Here is a 24,619-nt window from a genome sequence, read left to right as displayed (position 1 = left end):
AAAATTTGTTCATGTTCGTTCATTTATTAAATAAACGAACATAAACGAACTTCCTATCGAATGGTTCACGAACGTTATGTTCTTATGTGACCTAATTGGTATCCAACTATTTTTTTAAAAAATTGTCAACATAAGCATAGTTTCCAAATTTCCAAATATATAATGTGGTTTGTTTCGATGAATCATGTAATCCAAGATGAAACCATCCAATAGGTTTGGATTCGAAACTTTTACACATGAAAAACAAATCATGATGTTCTGAAAATCAAACAAGACTGTAATTCGATTTGATGCAGAAGTCAACAGATGAAAATGGTGAATTAGGGATGGGAAGTATCAGGGAACAGTGTTTTGCCTTCCGGTTTTACCTCCAAAATGGACAGCTTTATTCACCTTCTCTCTCTACAACCATGGCGGTTTCTCTCACCTTAACTCCCCGAAACCCCCTTTTCGTTTCATATTTCTAAGTCAACATGGCTGCAATTGTCACCGGAGATCGGTATTTGGAATCGTTAGTGAAGTTCGTGGAGAAGCAGGTTGGTCCCTTGATCGAAGGAACCCTTGTCCTGAAGCTGAATCCGGTTGGCCTTCACTATGTTCAATCCAGACTCGAATCATTGGCCGAGCTTGAGAGGCTTCTCGCCGGAGCTCCTGTTGATTACCTCCGTGCATACGTTTCGGACCTCGGCGATCACAGGGCGCTTGAACAGCTCCGACGGATCCTCCGGATACTTACATCACTTAAAGTCATATCTGTGTTGCCACCGCCCTCAAGCAGAGACCCCACGCCTGTCTGTTTGCTGCCCTTTGGTCGTTTGAAGGTTCTTGAACTTCGTGGATGCGATCTCTCCACCTCCGCTGCTCGAGGGCTTCTTGAACTTAGGCACACGCTGGAAAAGATTATTTGTCACAATTCAACTGTAAGATTGATTGTGCATTTCTTGATGGAACTTCATGTTCAATTTCTAACAGTATGAGACGGTTAAAAATAGGATTAATTTTACTTCTAGTTGATAGTTGTAAAAGTAGTACTTTTGACATTGTTTTTCTTTCTTGTTGAGGTGAACCAGGATGCGCTTAGACATGTTTTTGCTAGTAGGATTGCTGAGATAGAGGACTCTCCTCAGTGGAAGCGATTATCATTTGTTTCTTGTGCTTATAATGGCTTGGTATTAATGGATGATTCCTTGAGACTCCTGCCTGTTGTTGAAACTCTTGATCTAAGTAGGAACAAGTTTGCTAAAGTGGATAATCTTTGGAGATGTAGCAAGTTGAAGCACCTGGACCTTGGTTTTAATCAACTCAGAACCATTACATCATTTAGTAAGGTAAGATTAATTGAAATTTTGCAGTTGCTGTGTATCTACACCTAACCATCATATACTTTTATGAATCGAATTCGAATACATGCCCAAAGTGATGGGATTGGCTTTCAGACAATTTATTAGCACAATCATTATATGGTATAAATCTTTGTGTTATTGAATGGTCCAAGTTTTTGGAATCTGGTGATTATTGTGCATTTATATATTCATAGTAATAGTCATACCCAGATTCATGATTTATGGGAAACCAACAATCTTTCTCTTGTCTGCATCACTCCCATGGACATTTGGTATGTTCACTTTGGAAATTTAGAATTATTTTGGAAGAGAAGTGCAGTTTGAACTTTGAACCAAGGAGTTGATGTTATGTTTCCAGCTGTGATACACAAAGAGTTAAACATTGTTCGAAATTAAATGAGCATGTATGGCAGTCTTCTAGTGGTCAAATGGATCTTTGCGAGATGAGTATTTTCTAACTGTTGCAAAGATGCTACATTTATTTATGGTTGGCATACATCAAGTTAAGCTGTTGGCTTTGATGAGTTGGGAAATGTGAAAATAGTGGTGATTAAAATTTTCATTTTATGCTGGCACTTTTCTTTTGATAAATTGTGCATGTCGTCCCCGAAAATGGATGTGATGAAGAATACTTCTCAACAGTAATTCTGTTACAAGTCAGTTGCTATTAGTCATATAAGTATCCTTATAATGAGTGCTATATCTAGTTATGTTAGGGATCTTTGTATTATCTAAATATGCATGTGGCAAGAATATTGCACTTACGTTTTTAAATAAATAATAACATAATTAGGACAATGCATTGTTTATGATCGCTTGAATATGGCGATTTTGCATGACAACTACTGTACATAGATTATAGATAGATGAAAATCTTGTAAGACGAGCAAAAAAGGTAAAGTTATTACTATTGCAAACAATAAGTTACTTTAATAGGCTCATCAGGAGCATCTCATAAGATTCTCATTGTTCTACAAACAAGCTCATCTTGTTATTTCAGTATCCCTTGATTATGTGGGTTCTGACCAGTTTCTCTTATATTTTGCTTATCAGTGTCTCACAAGTACACTCTGTTGCTCTCTTTCAGGAAATTAGATATTTGTACTTGATATTCATTTGTAAATCTTCTATCTGGTTTAAGCATGATAAATTTATCTCTCCAAGAGCATTTGTTTGGATAAATGAACCATCAGAATATGATACGAAAAATTGTTTAGATAAGAGCAAAATGCATTCATGGTACATCTTGATGCGTTTGTTCGTTTGATTTGATCTATTTATGGTTTTATGTCGATAACCTGGTCAAGTTACTTATTTTTCTTGTAATTGATCATGTCCTATTGAGTGCACCTACAAGTAGAAATTATCTTTGGGATGCATGTTTTCACATACGAAGGTATCTATCTTAAACTAGCTGTAAGAAACGATATTCTTGTATGCAGGTCTCATGTCAAATTGTGAAACTAGTGTTGAGGAACAATGCTCTTACTACTATGCGTGGGGTGGAGAATCTAAAATCACTCGAGGGGCTTGATCTTTCTTACAATATTATTTCCAACTTTTCGGAGCTGGAACTCCTAGCTGGTCTTCCGTCACTACGAAGTTTGTGGTTAGAAGGAAATCCAGTATGTTCTGCCAACTGGTACAGACCACAAGTCTATAGTTTCTTCTCTGATCCTGATAAGGTGAGAATTGGAAAATTATATAATATTATTTTATTAATTGTCATTAATGCTGCTATGGTGGATATTTTGTGCTACTTCCTATCCATTTCAACTTCTTTTATACAATATTTAGTGTTTTCTTTTATGTATAACATTAAAGCTGATTCTGGATGGCAAAAAGATCTCAACTAGAGAGGGCTGGAAGCGACAGATTATCATTGCCAGTAGGCATAAGCAGCCAGCTAGCTTTGGGTTTTATTCCCCAGCCAAATATGAGGCTGAGGCTGAGGGAGAGGGGAGCGTTAACACAAAAATGGTTGGTAATTAGTACATTGATTTTTGTTCATAATTGCATATAAGTCTACATAACATGCATGATTTTTAGGATCTGCTTGACCATTTTGACCTATTTTTCAGAAGAAGCTATCTCGTGTTGCCAGTATTGACAGTGAAGCAGCGAGCATAATTGTATATTCTGATAATGACTCGGGTGACGATGAGGATCGGATCAAACAGGAGATTACTGATTCAAATAAGGGAGCTGAAATAGTTGATTTCATTAACAAACTTGAGTTCATGAAAAGGGAGCGTTCTGATTCATGGCTGGAGGAGTTTCAACGGTGGATGAATCATGTTTCTGATGATCATGTAAAGAGTGATGATATGCAGAGTGGGCTTGCCTTGATTCTCGGCAAAGAAAAGGATTCTAGAAAGAAGAGAAGGCTAAAGCATTTTGGTAAAACATCAAGATATGTATCTCGTTCTGCTGAAGTTTTTGTTGAAGGGCATGGTATGGAAGTTCCAGAATCTTATTACGCATATGATGATTTGTCTACCGATACTGTATCACAGCAGTACCCTAATGAAGTTGGCGAATCAGCCTCAAGTTATCTTCTGAACCTTGCTCACGAAGACGGATCTATTTCAAATCATATGAAACTGAAATCCCATTATGATAAAGGGGTTGATTCCACTAGAAGTATGAAGTTTGGAGAGGAGGGGACATATTCAAACAATGGTAGCAAGGTTGAAATGACTAGTTCAAACAGTAGTTTTGTGCCTTTGGACACTCTGGATGATATTATTGAGGCTCGTTCACCCTCAGCTTATGCAGGATCACCTCCTCATTATCAAGAGGACATTCTGCATCGTCGCCACAACTTGGAGGAAGAATTTCTTCAGCTATCGGCTGAGTCATATTCAGTGGCATCGTCTGATAGCCATACCAGTGACAGCGGAGATGATTCTTTTGAAATTGGATCACGTATACATAATAATGAATCAACAGCTGATGATCTTTCAAGAAGTATGGATAACCTATCATTTATCCCTTCTGAAGATTTACACTCCAACAGAATGCTTGATGTGGCTCAGTTTACAAAAAATGGCTCATGTTCACTGTCTCCTTTCACTATGAACACCTTCAATACAGAACTTAGGGATTCTGAACAATTAGGCAACAATTATGAAGGAAGTCTGCATGATGGGGAAATAGTCGGTCTTGTGAAGCAAGAAGCAAATTGGTTGGAGAAGAAAATGCGCAAAAGAAAACCGAAGCCAAGAGTTATTTCATTAACAGAGAAGGTGACACATACAGATGACATTAATGATTCTGTTGTAAGAAAATCGTCACATAAATTGAACTACAGTGCAAATGATGTACAGGAGGCCTGTAGACGAGAGGCTGGCATGAATGATTTCCAGATGTTGGTTTCCGGGATACACTCCATCACTGCAAAAGGGGAGATTCTTCCTGAAAAGAATCTATCAGGCCCTGGGACTGAAGAATTCATCTTAAAGAACGTCAAAGTAGATCTTGCAGATTTTGGGGTTCAGGAAACATGTAGGCAATGTGTGTGTTGCAATTGTTTGCTTGAGGAGCCATCCGGGTGCAGTAAAAGGTATATATGCACATATTTAGAACATGAAATCTACCATTATGAGGTTGAGCATTACCTGACATAGACTGTATTGCTGCATGTAACTAAGCTCTCACTTAACCATATAAGGGTATATTAACATCAAGGTTGATGGATATACACATAACACCATGTAAAATTTTTGATCCTTTGCCACTTGCTTTGATTGGGATGCAATTGACTAGATGAATATTTTGGTTCCCAAAGGATGAGTTACCAAGTATTGAACTTCTTGAAAGTTTGACTTACTCGTATTGATAATCCTGAAATTATGTCTCTTAACTTGGAACAGAGTTACTTTCCCATGACCTTTAGTGAACTTGTTTGGCATGAGTGTCTTTTTGGGAAGTTCAATTTAGCCACATCAGGAGTTTCTCGCTTAGAACATTGTCCCTAAAAGGGATTTGCATTATGTTTGCGTGTATAAGTTATCTATGCTATTGATAGAGCATGTCCAAAATGTTATAGCATTTCCTTGTGTCTTATATTATAGATCAAGATACATTTAGAGTAACCTTGATGAAAGGGAATTATATATTTTGTAACCTACAAGGCTTCTAGGAACTACATGATTCTTGTCCTAGGATGTTCCATGCTGTAAATAAGAGTCTTCATTTGTAATTGTCCCAACAAAAGCAAGAAAGTTATCTAGTAACACAAACAAGCTTTGCCTACAAACTCTCTCAACAAATCTTTTGTACTCGTGTTCGTTTCTCCATCCAAGTCATCTCTTGAGTGTTTCATGCTAACTTGGCACTTCCAGGGTTCCCAAGTGCCAAGGTTGCATGATTGGTTAAGCCATAAACAATAACCCTGTGCAATATCAAAAAGCATTTGTCCTTACATCACCACTGCCAGAGTGCCACTTTGTAGATTGTTGTAAACTGTCGACCACCTTTGCTGATTGTGATAGACCACTGTCCACCCTTGTTGAAGCCCAATAGCAATCTTCATTCCAGGGTACAAACTATAATCCTTTTTAATCAGAGTTGTCTATCCTAGCAACCACCATAGAATAAGTTGTCTTCTAGTGCTTCCGTAGGGTGCAATGCCATCTATGAATGCTATCTACAATCATTTGCATGTTGCCACAAGGGCCCTATAGCATCAATTGACCTTGTTTATTTGATTCCTTCCCATTAAGGTGCCTTTGACCTGTGACTATCATCCAGTATTTGACCTGGTAATGCTGAAAACACATCTAATTATTAGATGCTGCAACCAAAGTATCTATGTACGTAGTGTTCCAGGAAAAATTCTTGCCTAAAATTGTCTTTCTGCTTCCTCCCAAAGTTTCTGGTTGTGAACTGTGTTTGTAGACCACCAAGCTGATGTAAGATGTTTGAAATGTTGTAATACTAAGAAGAACATTTATTCACATCTGAACAAAATGAGTTGCATGAAAAAATGGTTTTAGCATGAGCAAGGGAGTTCTTTGGTGGAGGAAGTTATTGTGATGCTATAATTCATTTACTTGTTTGTAAGGATTCACCTATATATGTGAGGGTTTACCTTGGCATGAAGCTAGAAATTTGCCGAGGAAACATGATTTTGTTAGTAATAAGTTGGTAAGGGGTTCCAAATAGCTCAGTCAAGGATTTTTCACAAGTTCATGAAGACAGGAAAAATGCCAAGACTAGTGGTTCATTCCAGAAGGTTGGATGAAAACTTTTGTTTGAATGTTGTTGTCCATTGAAAATGAGCATGTAAACTGTAGATCTACCCCTAGAAAATCATTGTTGGCTCTAGTACTCAACACCGTTAAGCTCGTGTATTTTCTTATGAGTGTCTCTTACCCTACCAGTCTTCAACTCTTTCTTGGTTTGTTTGTCTATTCCTAATATTTAGGCAGTGAGCTATGAAAATTTGGAAATTGATCATGTTGAAAGGAATGAAGGCTTTGGCTTGGAAAACTTTTCTCTATTTTCAAGGGACGAACTTGGTTAACTGGAAGTGGTTTTCACAATTGAACATAATCCAGATGGGTTTGTGGAAAGGTAGAAGTTGGTCTTGTAGCATGTGGCTTTAATCATATTCTTCTTATTGAAGAGACTTTTTTTTTTCCTGAAGTATATGATATTTATATACGGACAAAGAAACTCACACATACTAACCACCTTTGGTGAGGTTAGAACCCTTGACCTCTAGGAAGGTTGGGATACTGGATACCGCTAGGTTGAAGGCCCTTTGGTGAGACTTTTCTTGTAGTAGCTAAAATGCTACAATAATTAAGATTCATGTCATTTGCTGCAACCTTAAGTTGGATATTCAACAATCAGGTTAAAAAATGTATTCTTCATGGTGATCTCAAGGAAGAAATTTATATGACTATCCCCACTTGCTTTGTCGATTCTGAAGCAGAAAGGAGGTGGGTTGACTGGTTAGAAAAGTCACCATATGGATCAAATTAGTCTCTGACAGCACTGTTTGTGAGGCTTGTAATGGCCATAAGAAACCCACTGTAATTCCAGAGTAATGCAGATTGTACAATGTCTATTATATATCCTTGTATACAACGATCTACTCTATGTAGATATAGTGATTATAGGTTATGACTTATGATAACACTGAGATGTTTGACTAAAAAATGCATTGGCTGAACCGCTGAAGAGTTACTGTCAAAGATTTTGGTCAGTTACGATATTGCATGGATGTCGAAGTTACTCAATCTTCGTACTTTGCTTTCCATGGCAAATAAACTCTAAGATGAGAGAAAACAAGATTATTGGGTTGTAATTAATATTCCTTCTGATGCAAGTGTGAAGTTCGAGTAGAAGAGGGCGAAGCAATAGAATAAGGTGATTTACCAGCAGCTTGTTGCAAGTTGATAAACCCATACTGGCCCAAAATCAACTTAGTTATGAGTTCTATATGTTAAGATAGGCATTGCCAGTATTCATCTCACCTAGCTTCTGTCACCTGAACTTTTAGGTATCTGAAGAATTATCCAAGAAAATAAAATTTATCCTTTTCACTTGGACATTTCTTTTTTTCTTCTTATGTTGACTCATATTGGCAGGGTGAATGTGATGATGGATGTTCATCATTGTGTTGTTGGTAATATTGTTTTATGGCTTAATAAAAAACATGAATACTAAACTTAGCATTCACAGCTCATGTCTATGAGTTACTACGCATGAGAGGCCTGGTGGTGGACATAAGTTCTGTTCATTTATAACTTATTACTTGATATGGACAAAGGATTAGCCCATGCTAAGCAGTCTATTTCAACATAATGGGATAAAGCTTATAATTGACATAGATAGGCACATTCTCATGGAACATTTGGGAGAAAAAGAGTTCGCTATGAGGTGCAGATTCTTACTAAAGCACCCCAATAAAGTCATTTATCTCCCATGATTAAATAACCATATCTACTTGTGTACATATTTGTCGTATCTGGACCAGGATTGTAGCTGTATACCCTTTTTGTGCCCATTATGGGGTTTCCTCTCAATCTTATGCTATCAAACATTTCTAAGTATCAATTACTTAGTAACCACAGTGTAGCATGTTCATATTCTTAGCGACTTAGTTTATTAACATGCTGAGAGAACATGGACAGAAACCCGTATTGCATTTATTTGTAACTCACTAACTTGTAGCAAGTTTGGAATGATGGACACTTAGGGTCCAACTTTGAGGAGCACAAGTGGTGTTAGAAGTTGCATTGTGCTATTATCAGGGTTTCTCTATCTCTGTTCAGATGTGGCTGCACCACTATACTCTATATATTTAGGGGCTCTGCTTGTAGTGTACATCTTTTTATGCCCTGAACCTTACAGCAAGCTATAAGATGAGAAAGAGCAGCTCATAGATATATTAACAGCTACCAAGGACAATCACTGCAACTCTGTGTGTGTGTGTGTGTGTGTGTGACTGCAAGCGAATTTACATTTTGTATGATGATTGTTGAGTGCAAAACCAATTTGATCAGCAAGATATATTATTCATTAAGCAATGATTGTCTTTAGCAGTTCTAAGTCTCAATCTGTCTCCCCCCTCTCAGGTGCTTGTGCAAGGTACAGGTGCATTCAAATTTATGTTTTATTGTCTTTTTTAAATTTGGATAGGATGACACAAGATTAGGGTAGCTGACTAGGATGAAAACAGGTAGCTAGCTGGGACAGGATGAAAGGATCTGGAGAAATAAAGGTTGGGCGTAGGTTAGTAGGGTTAGTGGGTCGGCAGTTAGATCAATTGGGTTAGAATAGAGTATGTCGGCCCTCCTCCCTTGGTTATAATTACTTGTCCTGCTTCTGTCTGTATGTTTGTTTAGTCTGCTTGATTGTTGTTTCTTACATCTGATTCATTTTAATTTTTAACACTGACTTCTTTTTTCATGTTCTCCCTTTTTTCTATTTCAAAATTTTTAATTTTTAATTTCTAATTATTTATGTATTTATTTATTTAATTAATTTTCTTTTGAGCAAGCTTTATCTTTTCCAATTTCATACTTTGCACATGCTGAGGGTTTTAACGAAAACAACCGCTCTACTCTTCGGGGTAGAGGCAAGGTTTGCGTACATCCCACCCTCCCCAAACCCCACCTCCAGGTGGGACATATTGGGTTCGTTTAGTTTGGTTTGTTGTCTTCTTCAAATTTAAATGTCTGTATGGTAATATGGTGGCTGAATGTGTGTCAACATGTTACATGTATCATTGGTTAAAACTGCTGCTCTTTATCCCCTGACTATTTTCTTTTTCTTCCGGTTTGTTAATCAACAGTGGCGTGTCGTTATTACTGAGCTCTGAACACAAGTTGTATGTTCTGCTCCTCAATGGCCAACATGATGGGTCAGGTTAGGTTTGTTGCGGTATGACAATTATGCAAATTAGAGTTCGTTATAATCCTTTAATACCACTTATGCAAGTTGTATCTTCTTCTTTGTCTTCAGCTCCTTTCATTGCTATTTGCAGGATATATCCCAAGTCTAGTAGGTTGCCTCGGGAATGAAGATGTGAAAGAGGTTTTAGTAGGTTTAGGACTTCAAGCAGTGAGGTAAGCGAGTCAGCACTTCAATACTCGTTCCAATCTACACCACCCGTCTTTTGGCTTTTTGGTTTTATGGTTTTCTCTCTTTTTAAGCAATATTTACATCCCTATTTTTGTAGTTTTTGTTTTTGTTGAGTTTAATATAAACTTAACTGGAATTGTACACTTCTTTCTTGATTCATTATCAATTATTTTAACTAATCAATTTCATGATAAATTTCTTCTCATGATAATCAATTTTCACTAATCACTTTTTTGTTGTTTGACAAGCACCAAGCATTTCAATGTTATAAAGATAGATCCAAACCAAAGCTTTTAAAATTATGTTTGAAAAATGAATTTATTATTTGTTGACAACGTACTAAAATTGAATTGTGGTTAATTGCATTTATCATACCATTATCGATGTCAATAGGGTGTACACTACACGAGGGGCAAGATATATGTTCATAACTAGGAGTATAGAGAAATCAAGGCTGCTTATATCTGTACTGGAACTCTTTCATTCAAATGCCAAGAAGACCGGGTTTCCTCTGCTAAGGTGATTATTAACTTCAATTTGATTCAGACTTTGTGTCCGTAACATGATGGCGGTTGCAATTGACGACCGCATTTTTCTGTGTTTACGCGTGTATACCAATTTATTCTCTCTGATGCCTTCGCTTTTGTATGTGTATATCAGTTTGGATAAGATCCAGGTTGCTTTGTTTGAGAGAGATGTATGTGGGGGATCAAAAACAAACATCCTTCAATATACCATGGTGTTATTTTGGAACAGCAACTTTGGAGGTATTTATATTATAGTCTACGCTTGCCACATATTATTCTCGATTCATAGATAAAGAAAAGCAATAATACCTATGCAAGTACTGTACTATGAAGTCGTTGGTTACAGGACCATTATGCCCGTTTGGTTTGCAGGATTTGGTGGGATTTGGAATTGGATTCCATTCTAATCCCGAGTGTGGTTTAAAGGGAAGTCCAGAATTGAAATCCCACAAACAATTGGATTTAGAAATCTCATTGGGGTAGTTGGTATTTCAGTGGATTGCATAGGATTTGTTTGTAATAATGTTCTAAAATATGATAAAAACATTCCTTTTGTAATAATCAATTAATAAAAGGTAATTTAATTATTTATAACTGGTGTAAAACCTAATGTAGTGTAATAGAAGTTTATGCTCATTTACTTCATTCTATATCTCGTATTGTATAATACTTCTAACCTTACTTTTCTTCATCAGAGGGTGTATGGTTTTCGAGATCGTTGTTTGTTCTTGGAGGGCATATGCTGGTGTGCATCGAGGACGTCTTGCAGTTTGGTTTTGATTCTCAGGATACATTCACTCCGTATTTCTCACTTGATACATGCTGTTCTATTGTCGATGCATTCGAAATGGTAAATCATCACTTCATTTTTTGTTTTTGTTACTTCATGCTTTATTTTACATCCCAAGCGTTATGACCACGGTTGCCGGTTTATACTCAGAAGGATCATTTTGATGGTTGACCATAGAATCAATAAATTCATTGTCCAAATTTGGTTTATTCATTTATCCGTTTTCAGGTGATAGACGCGAAGGATGGATGTGTGACATTAGCTCTCAAATCCGTTGCATCAGAGTTCATCCCTTGGGACGTATCTGAACGTGGGTCCCGGAGTGTTGCAGCTATGATTTGGAAGCTGAGGTGGTTCAGTGAAGATGATCTATGCAAATTTGTTGCATTAGTGAAAGCACTTCATGCTGGATTTGGATCGTCATCTCCTTTAATCGTACGATACGCATCTTAAATCAGGTACTTTTATCTGTTCTTTCTCGAGTACGATTTAGATTGGTATTTTTTCATCATTCATTTCATTCGTTCGCTTCCCTTTTGCGTCTTTGATTATAGTTTGCGTTTCCTTGAACATATATAGTCGTTGCTAGGTGCTGTTGTTTTGTACAGAATAATAGCGGTTGAAAATGATCTCATGCTTCTTTTCGTTCCAATCTTTCGAATAAATTGCAGTTGGCATCGAGTTTATGTCCATAATTTGAACTTTTGGGTGATTTAGTGGTTTGCTTCTCTTTTCTGTTTCTTTCGCAATTTTGTTCGTCGACATATAACTGCAGGATGTGTAAAGTCTAGCGTGACGTGTCGAAACCACAATCAGATATAAGCTCCACAATCAGATATAAGCTTAAGAGTTCATGGTAGCGTATACCAAGCTATGTAGGCGTAAAAAGGGGTGTTAACGAGTCGAGTTGTTGGTTATTCGAGCCCAACTCGGAAATAGTATTACCAAGCTTAAGTTTGAGCTCGAATCTTTTATTAATGTTTGAGCTCGAGATTTATAAGGTCGCTTACTGACTCGACCTCAATAATTTTTATACTTTGATTATATGATTTATCAACATATGAACATGTTTAGCTCGAAAAAGTGTATGCTTGAATGGCTTGGCGCGAAAAATTTAATCTAGCTTACGAACGAGTTGAGTCGAACGTTGATGTTATGAAGCTCGATCTGTTAAGGCGTTAAGTTAAACGAGTTTTAGCATGTGTTTGAGATCAATTCGGCCTTGACAAAATTATAATGTTCAAGCTTGAGATAAACGAGCTCGAGCTCAAATAGCTCGTGAAAAGCTCGACTCATAGGTGTATCTAAACCTTATGGCAACTTTGGTTCATGGACCTGATGCGTTATGAAAATATTTGGACCAGGACTGGTTACCTTATGGTGCATATACAAAATAGAGATGGCCAAATAGGCTCGGCCCGGGCTCGGGACTGGCAGAGGACCGGGACCAAGACCGACTTAGGACCGGCCTGGCCCGGCACCCATTGGGACCGGTTATAGGCCTAGCCTCGGACCGGTTTGATTTTTTTTTCTTCCATAAAAGATGTATTTTTATTTGTAATTTTAACTTTCTAGGTGTATTTGATTGAAAATCAAATTACAAATTATAAAACATATTTTTCAAGTGTATTTGATTGAAATCAATTATAAAAATATAATAAAATTTAATTTTTTAGTGTATTTGATTGAAAACCAATTATAAAACTGCAATAAAACGTATTTTTTAAGTATATTTGATTGACCTAATTAGACATTTTAAAGTGTATTAGAATAACATTAAATTATTTTAAAAAATTTATCAAAAAGAAATTAAAAAAAATAAAAGAAAAGGTTTTTTTAATATAGAACCGGTTTGGGTCCAGAACAGGACCGGTTACAAGTACCCTCAGGGCCGTCCCTGGGAGTAGAGATGACCAAATGGGCCCGGCCCGGCCCGTAACCGCCGGAGGACCGGAGAGGGACCAGAACCGGCCGGGGACCGGTATGGACCAGTTGTGGACCGCCGGTTATGAACCGGTTATGGATTTTAACGTTTTTTAGGACCGAGACCGGTTAAGACCGGAACCGGTTATGTAACCGGTTATAGGACCGGCCCGGCCCGGTCAACAAAAGTCAACGTGTATATATATATATATATATATATATAAAATTAAACGTATATATATATATACATATATATATATATATAGCAAAACATATTTTTAAACGTATTTATAAAATTAAACGTGTATATATATATATATAACAAAACATATTTTTAAACGTATTTATAATAAAACATATTTATATAAAACATATTAAAAATAACATATTACAAACATATTAATAACATATTAAAAATTTATTAATAAACAAAAATTTGAAAAAAAAATATTTCTTTTGGCCGGGACCGGATGGGACCGGTTATGGGACCGGGACCGGATTCCTTAACCGGTTACCGGTAAGCTTTGACCGGTTACAAGGTATTTCACCGGAACCGGGACCAGGACCAGGATCAGGACCGGGACCGGTTATGGCAGGACCGGTTACCGTCGGTTTTTGTCTTGATTAGGACCAGTAGGGACCGGTTAAGGACCGGCCCGGGACCGGATTTTGGCCATCTCTACCTGGGAGAGGGTGGCACGGGCGTACGCCCAAGGCCCAAAAATATTAGGGGTCCAATTTTTTTTCTTAAAAACAATGGTAGTCTAAAAGAATTTAATAAATTAAAGAAATTCAAAAGATTGTAGCATATAATAAGAGATAAAAAGAATTTAGTAGATAATAAGAACTTAAAAATATATCAACTAATTATATTGGAGAAAAAAATAAAAAGAATTAATTGGTCATTCATTATATGCTATTGTTTATTGCCTCTCTAACTTTTTTTATCTTCAACAAGGTCCAATGACATTGGTTATTGCTATCTCTATATGCTTGACTGTTTTCGTATTTCAATAATTCAACATTAAGATCATGTGTTTGCTATTGCCATATATTTTTGTTGGATATTTTTGTCAATTTCTACTTCTATTGACTATTGCTATTTGGTTATGTTGTTCTAATTGTTTTTGTTGACTATTGTTATCTATTTTTGCTTTTACATAAAATATTTTACTATGTTTACAATCAATCTATTGTTTTTATAATTTATGACGCGTTTCATGGTTTTGTAATTAATCAATAAATTACATCTATTGAATTTTTTGTTCGTACTTACCGAGGGTCACTACAAAAAAAGTGAGCTTTAACGATGCGTTTTTTAGCGATAACATGTTTCCGTCACAAGTTATAGCGACGACATGTTGTTATATACTCTTTCTGATGATAAATGGACTTTTAGCGACAACAAAAGTCCTTGCTAAAAGTCTTGTTTCTTGCAGTGGGCCCTGTTTATACATTCGTCCAAGGCCCATAAAATGTCAGGAATGGGCTTAAATACCCTTAACCGGGTCTTGGTGTTTTCGACGGCTTGTTACTGTTTCAGCACAATCTCGGACCTTTGACCATGTTTAATACAGAATATGGTTGTTGACAATTAAGAAGTGACATGACAATTAAACTGATTTACAAAAGTTACATTATTTAACAGTACTCCACAGAGGGATATAACAAATTACAGAATATATTAATCAATTTTGACAATTAATACAGAATATGGTTGTTGACAATTAATCAATTTTTATGCTGTAAATTTAACAAATTACCGTTTTTTCAGATGGATTTCAGGACTCTTTGAGAAAGTAATCTAATTGGGTTCCATATATTCAAACAGTACTCCACGGAGGGTAAGACGCTTGAAGTCCCCCAGATGACGTCAAAATGACGTGGCTAGAAATCTTGAAGCATGGTTCTTCTGTGTTGAAATCCTCACTGTATTTTTCGAGATTAGGGCCTAACTATCAAACTAACGAGAGGGAAAAGGATGGCAACCATCGGAGTTCCTCATTGGCTACATTTTGACCATTTATGCTTCATATATGTTGGAATTTTCCTTCTTTTATCCATATATCATATGGAGAAGAATCTAATGGGGTTCCATGTTCTCTTACTTTGTATCAAAACCAAGGTCTACCACTCTAAGGACTCGACACAATTTGTGTCCGTCTGTCAGACTCTCATATCGATTAGACTTATGGGCAGTTTACCAAATTTTTTATTAAGTTCTGTATGGATAAATTTGTCTGCCTGGTTAAATGGATGTTGTTATTTTTTTTTATCTGAACCAACAGTCTGAATAACATAAATGACCGATTTACCCCCCAATATTAGTTATTTGAACATCAAAACAAAAAATCATAAAGAGGCCGACGATGGGTGTCTCATATGGGAAGGAGGTGGTGCTTTAAATAAGGGGTAGGAGTGTCATTTTTGTGGCTGAATGAGGACAACACACCATTTCTATCTGTGCGATTAAGCCATGTTAAATGCGAATAAGCCGTAAGTAAACAACCCAAATGAGCTGTGCGAATAAGTCAGATAAACCAATAAGCCTAATTAAACAGCAAGTAAACATCCCCTTAGACCATTGCTCGTCAAATGGTCTTTTATAAAGTAATCTAATGAGGTTCTACATATCACTCATTACAGCATTCACCAAACACTGCTACACCAAACTCATGCTTCGAGGGGCAAAGTGGGACCCTACGCTTGTTGACAAATTAACATCGATCATGGTCTAACAGGGGTCGATTCTTTCTTCTTCTGCTCGTGTTATTATCTTGAAAAAAAAAACATACATAAATCTCGATATAATCGACGTGTAAATAAACATAATACAACATAAATACACAAACTACATTAACCAAGAAGACGAGTTTATCGTGTTGTCGTATAACATTCAACTCGAGTAAACAACGTGAAAGGATTCCCAATTAACCAATCACAATCTTTTCCTATCTCCTGCGACTAAAAAAACCCTGAAAACTACGTGACCAACCGTTTGACGTATTTCTGACCAAGATAATATTATAACGTCAGCATCGACTATTTCCCGAGCCCGAGGAAAATGTAGTAGACGAGCGTAATGGGTAATGCTATCAACATTCCGAATATAACCCTGCAAAAATATAACAGAATTTAATAATAATAATAATAATAATAATATTGAATATTCTTAAAAAAATTAAGTATAGAAAAACATAATAAGTACAAAAGGAAAAGGAATCAATTTATATTTAAATATTAAAAAAATAAATAAAAAAATAAATAAAAAGGGATAAAGTGAAAAGGAAAAGAGAAGAAAACGTACCCAGTGCTAAGGATATCAGGGTGGACATTGTACTCCTTGGCGAACACAAAGGGGACAATCCCCTGTGGTAAAGCTGCCTGTTTGTTTTTTTAACCAATCAGAAAATTCCCTTTTTATTTTATAATAAATAAATACATAAATAAACAAATTTAAGGATATTTACATGTCACGTTGATATAAACAACTTATTGATTTATTTCGATGTGACATCGGTAATAAGCATTTTTAAGTGTTTGAAATTTGTAACGGTGCCAAACCGGTAATAAGGAGTTTTTGAAGAAGTTAAAATCTTCTAACTTATAATAAGTTGATAAATGTTTATACAAAAACATAAGTTGTTTCAAATAAACAATCTCAAACACTCCCTAAATCATATATTAAAAATATAAAAAAAATAACTATTGATGTTGATATGTGTTAGGTGAAAATTAGTGTCTAGAGGTGCATTTAGTTTACCCTTTTTTATATATATTTTTTCAAACTACAGATTTTTACGAGAAAATTACATTATTACAACAGAACGTATTTTATTCAGGTTCTTATCAGAATATATATGTATAAAATGTGGTTTTACAACGATTAGGGATTAGGGTTTTGTTAATATGAGATGCTGACTAGTAAAAGTCACCTACTTCAATGAGTCTTTTCTTTTAATTAAAAGGTATGATTTTTAATCTTTGTCATATTTATCAGGTAAAAAATAAGCGATAATCAATAAATATTAAGAGACCGTTTACTAAACGCTTACCTGGTAAGAGCGACGATAAGGATGAAGAGTCTTACCTGGTAAGTGAGGGTGACGACTCTTACTTTGGTAAGCGCTTATCAGGTACATTGTTGCATATGATATGTCTTGATGTATTACAATCTTACCCAATAAAATAAATTATCGTATTGACTCCTAACGTTAAGCACTTACCAGGTAAGCATTTAAATAAACGACTCCTTACTTAATAAATAACTAATAAACAACGTTTTTAGTTCCAACTTTTATCCGATTTATATGCTTTTAAAATGGAATAAAAGCATATTATTATTAAATTTATTATGATATATATATATATATATGTAAAAAGTATAAGTATAAAGATTAATTAATTATGGTTTTTATCCTTTTAAGGTTAGAGATATTAATTAAAAAACAAAAGAAAGGGGTAAGAGTGGCAGACAAAATGGGAGTGTCGGATTGAGTGTGGTCTATATATAATAAAACCCGGTGCACGCTTTCATCATTCACGTGACTCTCACATGTCATCTATACATACACATACATATATATATATATATATAAATTGTATTTTTACATTTTAAACTTTACATCAAAATATTATAAAGTTAAAAACAGTCTGAAAGTTACCTTCATAATGTTTTATTGTGAAATTTCAAGTATAAAAATATATAAAATAAGAAAAAATGGAGAAGAGGTAACCTGAACGATAGCAATGCGTAAGAGGACGCCGCGAAGTCCAACGGCAATGGAAGCAGCTGCCATGACAGCTGGTCCTGTAAGGAATCTCACGGCCATTGCAAAAGCTGCCACCGAATTTCCACATGCTATGATCCTCGGTTGTAATGCCATGAACAATCCTATGTACATCATCATCATCATCATCTATTATTTTATTTATTTATTTATTTATATATTGATTAAATAATAAAAGGGAATAAAAGGAATTATGAATTTACGAAATTAGCCTTGGGGGGTGGGGGTGATTTGATACCCTAGAATCAATCAAAGAAGTCATATTTACTTTTCCACCCCCCCGACAATCTAAAACAGCTTTTCCATCATGATCCCCATCACCATCACCTTCACCTTCACCGGTCCACCACTCACTAATAATAATCATCCTCGTCATCGTCATCATCATCATCACCATCACCATGCCTAACTAATTCCAATATCAACTTTTATCATACCCTTTTCTCTTTCCTTTTATGACTTCGGTTGATCGGGTTGAAAACATTTAAACAATCCAATTTAATGTTTACGGTTTGAAAAATCTTAACCTAACTCAACCGAAATCGTACAGGTTGGTCGAATTGGTTATTTGGTATATTGAAATATTATTCTAATCTTGAATATGTTATTTTTCTCTACTCATTATTTCCTTTTCATCATCAATCATTTAATACAACTTATCTATACTTCTTTACGTATATCGCATTCAGTTAATTTTCTCAATTTACATATATATGTTCACAGTTACTGGACATATATATACAAATGAGTTATATAAAGATGTGAATAAATTGAAAGTACGTGTATATAAATAGTGTACGTGATAGTGTAATTGTCTAATGCATATATTCATAAAAAATCATATGAAAATCCAAGAAATAAAATGATATCAGGGTTAGATTGAGTTCAAATAACAGTAACCAAATATCAACCCAACACTTATGGGTTAAAAAATTTACAACTTGATTAGACATCGAGTTGCTTCGAGTTGAGTTATTTCATGTTGGATTATTCGAGTTGGTCGGGTTTTTAAGCACCCCTTCTGTAACTAATATACACGGTATTTTAACATGTTACCAACCCTTTTGTTTTTTTTTGGTAAGGTTTAAAGGGGGTTCAAGACATTTTGGAATAACCAAATATTCTTTTTATTAAGTTAAATATTTAATGATTTACTAAGATTCTTTTGACTACAAATCCATAATACGTTGAAATCAAGGTTAAATATATAATATAATAATAAACCAATATAAAATTAAATTAATATGTAAGCATTATAAATTCTTATATTAATTTATACAATATTATAAAGCATTTGAAAAAAAAAAACTTTTAAAAACCATTATTTTTTATGCATGAAGTACTGTTTATTAATAAATATTACTTAAAATTTAAAATCACAGGTAAATTATACGTAAGTATAACTTATTAAAGATCAATTTTTGAATTCCTATAACTAACTGTAAATAAAGATAATCAAATACAAGATAAACATCTTATGTTTAAATATAAAACATTTAAAATATAATTAAAATAATGATTATTTTTATAAAAACTATATTGTTAAGCCAAAAACAAATTACTTCACTGTTAGACTTAAATTAAATTATAATAAAAACTAAATTAATAAATTATACAAAAAACAAGAACTTTTAAATAGTTAATTTGATATTAATATCGATAGATTCTTTCAAAATTTTGAAGATATATCTTTATATTTATTTTTATTCAAAAGTAAAAATATTATCTTTATCAAAATCACATAAACCGTATTATATACCAATAGAGATAAAAAAATAAAACAATAAATTAAAATAAAGATGTATCTCGCTGCATTATGCAAATACTCTTCTAGTCTTTATAATTACAGTTTACTTGTATATTTAAATTGAAATCTTACCATGATCTTAATTTAAATAAAGAGGTTAAATATCGTAATATTTAACCTTTTTATAAACATCGTATTGATATTTTAAAATAATATAATAAAGTAAAAGAATATCAAAATTCAAAAAAAAGAGGCGGACAACATGCCACTCACCTTCTCACTTTTCATTTTTATTCAAATAAATAAATATTAAAGATTTATTACAAAATATATAACATGTTTAAACGGTGTTTGAGATTGCTTATAAAAATAATTTGTTAACTTATTCTGGTATGACACCCGTAATAATCACTTTTGAGTGTTTGGATAAACAACTTATACCAGTGCCAAACTGGTAATAAGAAGTTTTTGAAGAAGTTAAACCCTTCTGACTTATAATAAGTTGATAAGTAATGTAACAAGATATTTGTAAAATTGATTTTATCCATATACTTGTTTTAGAGGTTGTTTATTTACTTCTTAATAGTTTCATTAAGAAGCAACATCTGAATTATTAAGAGATGAATCTTGTTTGACAAAAAAATTTATGTCTCTTAATGGTTTTAAAACCGTCTGAAAGATTTTGTATTCTGGGCTTCTGTTAAGCGTTATAATTTCATTGTAAACAATTACCAAATAATTATATTTTATTTTGTACTATATCATAAGTGTCTCTTAATCATTCTGACTATTTAATCATCCTGTATTAAATCGTTCAGCAAATACCAAACAATCCCTTATATTAATTCTCGTCAAATAAAACGTTTTATTTTATTACGGAGAAACATACATTCCAACTTTTTTCTAAAAAAATATAAATATTTTCTGAAAAAGTTTCTTTTTTCGGAAAGATTCCTTTTCTCATTTGTTAATTTGAATATTAACATCCAAAATTGATGTTTTTATATTTTTATCGTTATTTATTTTAAAATAATAAAATATATATTACAAAATAAATCCATTATTCGATATATAATATGAGTTCATTTCTCATAATCTAAATTTTTATTTTATGTTATTTCTAGAGCAAATTGCATGAAAAAAATAACGTACTTAACTTGATTCTTATTATGTGTAATGATTTTTAAAATTTCCATTTTTGTACCTAATATGTAAAGTTTTAAGCATTTAAGTACCCGGATAACCGTTTGAAGCATTAACCGGTTACGACGCTGATGTGGCGAGTGATGTAGTATCCAACTCAGTATTATTTGTTATTCAACCCAATTTCATCTCATCACTCACCACATCAACATAGTAACCGATTAATGCTTCAGCTGGTTACTCGGGTACTTAAATGTTAAAAACTTTACATCTTAGGTACCAAAATAAAAATTAAGTTAAAGTACGTTACTTTTTTTATACAATTTGCCCTTATTTATATATTTTTTTTATATTTATATTATATATTTTTTTATTAAATTATATATCAAATCAGATAAAATTTGATGTTGGATGTTGGTGGAACATGAAATGAAATACGATAGAAAAGAATGTTTAAGCACTAACCGAGACTGAACATCGCCATGCCAAGACCTGCATCCGATAGAATTGATATCGACTTCTCGATGATCGCAGGCATCTTTACATCCCACCTGCGATCATCAAAATACGATTCATAAATATATTTATTTTAAAATATAAATAAAAAATGAAAATACGCATGACGTTTTAATCAGTTGTTACCTGAACGATACTAGAGACCAAATGAGACCGATCAAACTTGAATACGTATTCGGGTTTCGGATTAGTTTCCTCCACACCATGATCAATATGAGCCTCGTCATGACGCTCGTTGGCGGCATCGTCTTGACGCCACTCTTGCCGCCGCCACCGCCTTTGCCCTTCCCGCCTTCGATGTTTATGTTATTTCCGAAAGTAAACTCGTCTCTGGGCAAGTACTCTTCTCCGTGACCTAAAATAAATGCAACATTTTAATTTATCGTAGTTTGATAAAAAAAAAAAAGGTGGCGATAAAAAGGAAAATCATACGAATACCGACTTTTTACTGGCGATATCGGCGGTTTTACGTCTTTTGTAGTTTGCGGGTCGAGGGTTCCGTATTCCCGAGCTGCGAACACGTCGGAAACCGGAGAAGCACTCGAGCTCCAGACGAACATGTGTAGATCATTCGAACCTTCTTCTGCTTTTTGTCCGTTGGCTTTTTTTAGTGTCGGAGGAACTGTTTTTCCTGTTGATGGAGAAAACATCCCCGGATTAGGTGCTGGGTAGTTACCACCCAGCACCCCGTGATGGAAACGAGACTTGTTAGCGGTGCTTCCACCGCCTTCCTCTTCATAGTTGGAAGGTCGTGGCGTGGGCCCTCTGGACACAGAGAGCCCATAAACATCATTCGCCCCAAAGTTTGAGTTCCTCCCACCGCCCGCCATGGAATAAAAATCATTATGGTTGAAACTCGACCCTCTTGGGGTCGGGTTTCTCGACGACTGCAGAGAATATATCTCCGCATTCGTAAGATTCGACGGACGCGGAGTGGTCGACGAGAACCCTTGCGACCGCCTCGAAAACACGTCCGATCTCGACGCGTTCGATTTCCGGACGGTGATATGAAGCTTCCCGTCCTCCTTAATCTCCGCCTCCGTCTCCAACACCTGCCGCCCGTCCAACGACATAATATCCGAATCGACATGAATCGAAGCAATCTCGCCCGCGGTATCCGGAAACTGCTCCGAAATCAACAATCTCGCACCGCGAAACTCGAACAAAAACAGCATCAAAGTATACCAAATAATGCATTGAAGAACAACGATCTGAACCATTAAGCTACCGGAATCACCACCATACATTCCTTTAAGCAAAGGAATGCCCATAACCAGTGTGTTCGGAAGCGTCGATAATGAAAAGAGCGTGATCGACCATTCTAAACAGCCCCTTTTACTGAGGTTGCTCCAGACGGCGAGCACCGCCAGCACCACCAGTTTCTGGAGGGTATCGGCGGCGATGAAACGGAGGTTCATTTTGTAAGGATCGTTGGTGGAGATGAAGTGGAAGGAGAGAAGAGGGACGGCGAAGAGGGCGACGAAACGGTTGATGCCGGAGCATTGATCGGGGGTGAAGATCTTCCACCATTTGACGGAGCCGTAAGCTAAGATCATGGCGACGTAGAGAGGGACGACGGCCGTCATGACGTGGTAGAAGTCTGAGAGACTAATCATGGTGGAAGGGATCAACAATGGAGGTTTGCAGGTAGGTAGGTTTATAGGGGTTGAATTCCAAAGGCAAAGGAGGAGGAAGGAGGTGGGGGTTGTTTGTGGGTTTCTAATATCTTTCACTTTGTTTTTTTCCTGTTTGTGTCTGTGGGCTTTTATATGTTAACGTACTTGCTGGAATTATATACGTAACCTAGGTCGGCTTTCGAAATTCCCTTGTTTACGGGTAAAATTTAACACTATTATTTATTTACTAGGTAAAATTTTAGTCCATTAAAACGATATTGTATGTAACAATTTACTTGGTAAGCGCTTATCATGGTAAGAGTCGTCGCCCTCACTTACCGGGTAAGACTCTTGGTCGTTGTCTTGCTCTTACCGCGTAAGATTCTTGGTCTTTACCATATTCATGCGATGAGATAATGTTACTTGGTAAACGCTTATCTGAATAAGCGTTCCGTAAATGGCATCTTACATTTTTAATTTGGATCAAATATTTAGTTAAGGATATTATTGTAACAAAAGCATTATTTTAAACTCCTAAAAATCACATTGTATATTTAAGCTTTATTTATTTTATTGGGAGACTCGTTATTTCAATTAGTCTCCATGTTCCTCGAATGGATTTCTTAGGGTGCGTTTGATACACTGGACAGTACATGACAGAACATGACATAGATCTTTGTCCCATGTTTGGCATGGATTTTATGTGGAACAAAGTGGAACAAGTTTGTTCCGCCTCTACCCCATAGAACAAGGTGGAACAGACCTATATTTTATCAATATAACTTCAAAATAAAACTTAATTCTTTTCTAAAACATCTAATATGTCTTTTTTACATTTTATTCATTCTTTAAATTTTATTTATTGTATTTTTTGTTTCTTAAACTTTCATTTTACTGTCCTCAAAATATTATTTTTATACGGTTTCTATATTTTTATTAATTTATGTAATTTATTATATATTAATAATAAAAAATAATGTATAAAATAGATAAAAATAAAAATAGATAAACTACATAAACTTTTTATTTGATGTCATTTTAATTGTTTTGACGAAAACTTCAAATGATATATTTTGTTATAAAAAATAATTATTCTATTATAATTTAATAAGTTACATAAATTAATTAAAATAAACAACTCATCAAGGGTAAATTGGTCATTTTACTTGTTCTGTTATGTCCAATTTTATCTTACCAAACATTGAACAGTTGTTCTATCATGTCTTGTCCTGTTCTGTCTTGTCTGGACACCAAACACACTCTTAGTGATCCAATATGTGGTTCCGCAAGTTCCACCACTTCTTTCATTTCCAATACTGATCGTGAAACACCATGAGCAACAGGATGTTGAGGTCCGAAAATCGAAGTGAAATTTTTGATTTTTAATTTTAATTAATTCATAATTTTTTCGTCAATTTTTATATGACTTTTTCACTGTTTTTTAGATAATTTTTTTATTAAAAAAATTCATAATTTTCGTCAAAATCACATATGATATCCACAATCAATCGATTATCTTTTTCATCATTTTTCTCTCTATTTTTTAGATCCATATTTTGAATCATATATGATTAATTACGTGTAATATATGATATGTTATGTATCACATATGATCCACTATGT

General features: G+C 34.8%; 2 protein-coding genes across 11 annotated transcripts; one reads left to right on the top strand and one right to left on the bottom strand.

Annotated features, from left to right (window-relative positions):
• Nucleotides 1-224: 224 nt before the first annotated feature.
• On the top strand, nt 225-11,921 carry LOC112512622. 9 transcript variants are annotated; one of them, XM_025118719.1, is made up of 12 exons: nt 225-920; nt 1,062-1,328; nt 2,786-3,028; nt 3,141-3,323; nt 3,425-4,591; nt 4,673-4,908; nt 9,655-9,728; nt 9,847-9,928; nt 10,338-10,463; nt 10,605-10,711; nt 11,167-11,321; nt 11,490-11,921. In XM_025118719.1, the coding sequence occupies exons 1-12, from the start codon at nt 474-476 to the stop codon at nt 11,712-11,714; spliced, it is 3,312 nt and encodes a 1,103-aa protein (XP_024974487.1). In that variant the 5' UTR covers nt 225-473; the 3' UTR covers nt 11,715-11,921. The 9 variants fall into 9 exon arrangements, 8 of the variants coding, with proteins under 8 accessions (XP_024974487.1, XP_024974471.1, XP_024974455.1 ...); XM_025118703.1 differs by having other exon boundaries at nt 1,071-1,328; nt 3,168-3,323; nt 3,425-4,908; XM_025118687.1 differs by having other exon boundaries at nt 1,071-1,328; nt 3,425-4,908.
• A 4,024-nt stretch (nt 11,922-15,945) lies between these two features.
• Nucleotides 15,946-23,066, bottom strand: LOC112511958 (probable auxin efflux carrier component 1c). 2 transcript variants are annotated; one of them, XM_025117717.1, is made up of 6 exons: nt 21,823-23,066; nt 21,507-21,735; nt 21,330-21,415; nt 17,921-18,078; nt 16,492-16,568; nt 15,946-16,299 (listed from the first exon to the last, which is right to left on the bottom strand). In XM_025117717.1, exons 1-6 carry the CDS (start codon nt 22,994-22,996, stop codon nt 16,227-16,229), a joined length of 1,797 nt encoding a protein of 598 aa, XP_024973485.1. In that variant the 5' UTR covers nt 22,997-23,066; the 3' UTR covers nt 15,946-16,226. The 2 variants fall into 2 exon arrangements, with proteins under 2 accessions (XP_024973485.1, XP_024973491.1); XM_025117723.1 differs by having other exon boundaries at nt 17,921-18,024.
• Between the last annotated feature and the right edge of the window lie 1,553 nt (nt 23,067-24,619).

The sequence above is a fragment of the Cynara cardunculus genome (assembly GCF_001531365.2).
Source record: "Cynara cardunculus var. scolymus isolate 2C chromosome LG 1, CcrdV1, whole genome shotgun sequence".
Classification (NCBI taxonomy): Eukaryota; Viridiplantae; Streptophyta; class Magnoliopsida; order Asterales; family Asteraceae; genus Cynara; species Cynara cardunculus.
This window is presented reverse-complemented; position numbering and strand designations above follow the sequence as displayed.

Bases quoted from the DNA above. Each gene is read 5' to 3' on its own strand.
- LOC112512622 (XM_025118678.1), top strand. From the start codon at position 474: ATGGCTGCAATTGTCACCGGAGATCGGTATTTGGAATCGTTAGTGAAG. The intron at 921-1,061 runs GTAAGATTGATT...TTTCTTGTTGAG, and splicing joins TTATTTGTCACAATTCAACT to GTGAACCAGGATGCGCTTAG. The intron at 10,464-10,604 runs GTGATTATTAAC...TGTGTATATCAG, and splicing joins ACCGGGTTTCCTCTGCTAAG to TTTGGATAAGATCCAGGTTG.
- LOC112511958 (XM_025117717.1), bottom strand. From the start codon at position 22,996: ATGATTAGTCTCTCAGACTTCTACCACGTCATGACGGCCGTCGTCCCT. The intron at 21,416-21,506 runs GTAACAACTGAT...TGATGATCGCAG, and splicing joins TGGTCTCTAGTATCGTTCAG to GTGGGATGTAAAGATGCCTG. The intron at 18,079-21,329 runs GTTAGTGCTTAA...TGATGTACATAG, and splicing joins CATGGCGATGTTCAGTCTCG to GATTGTTCATGGCATTACAA.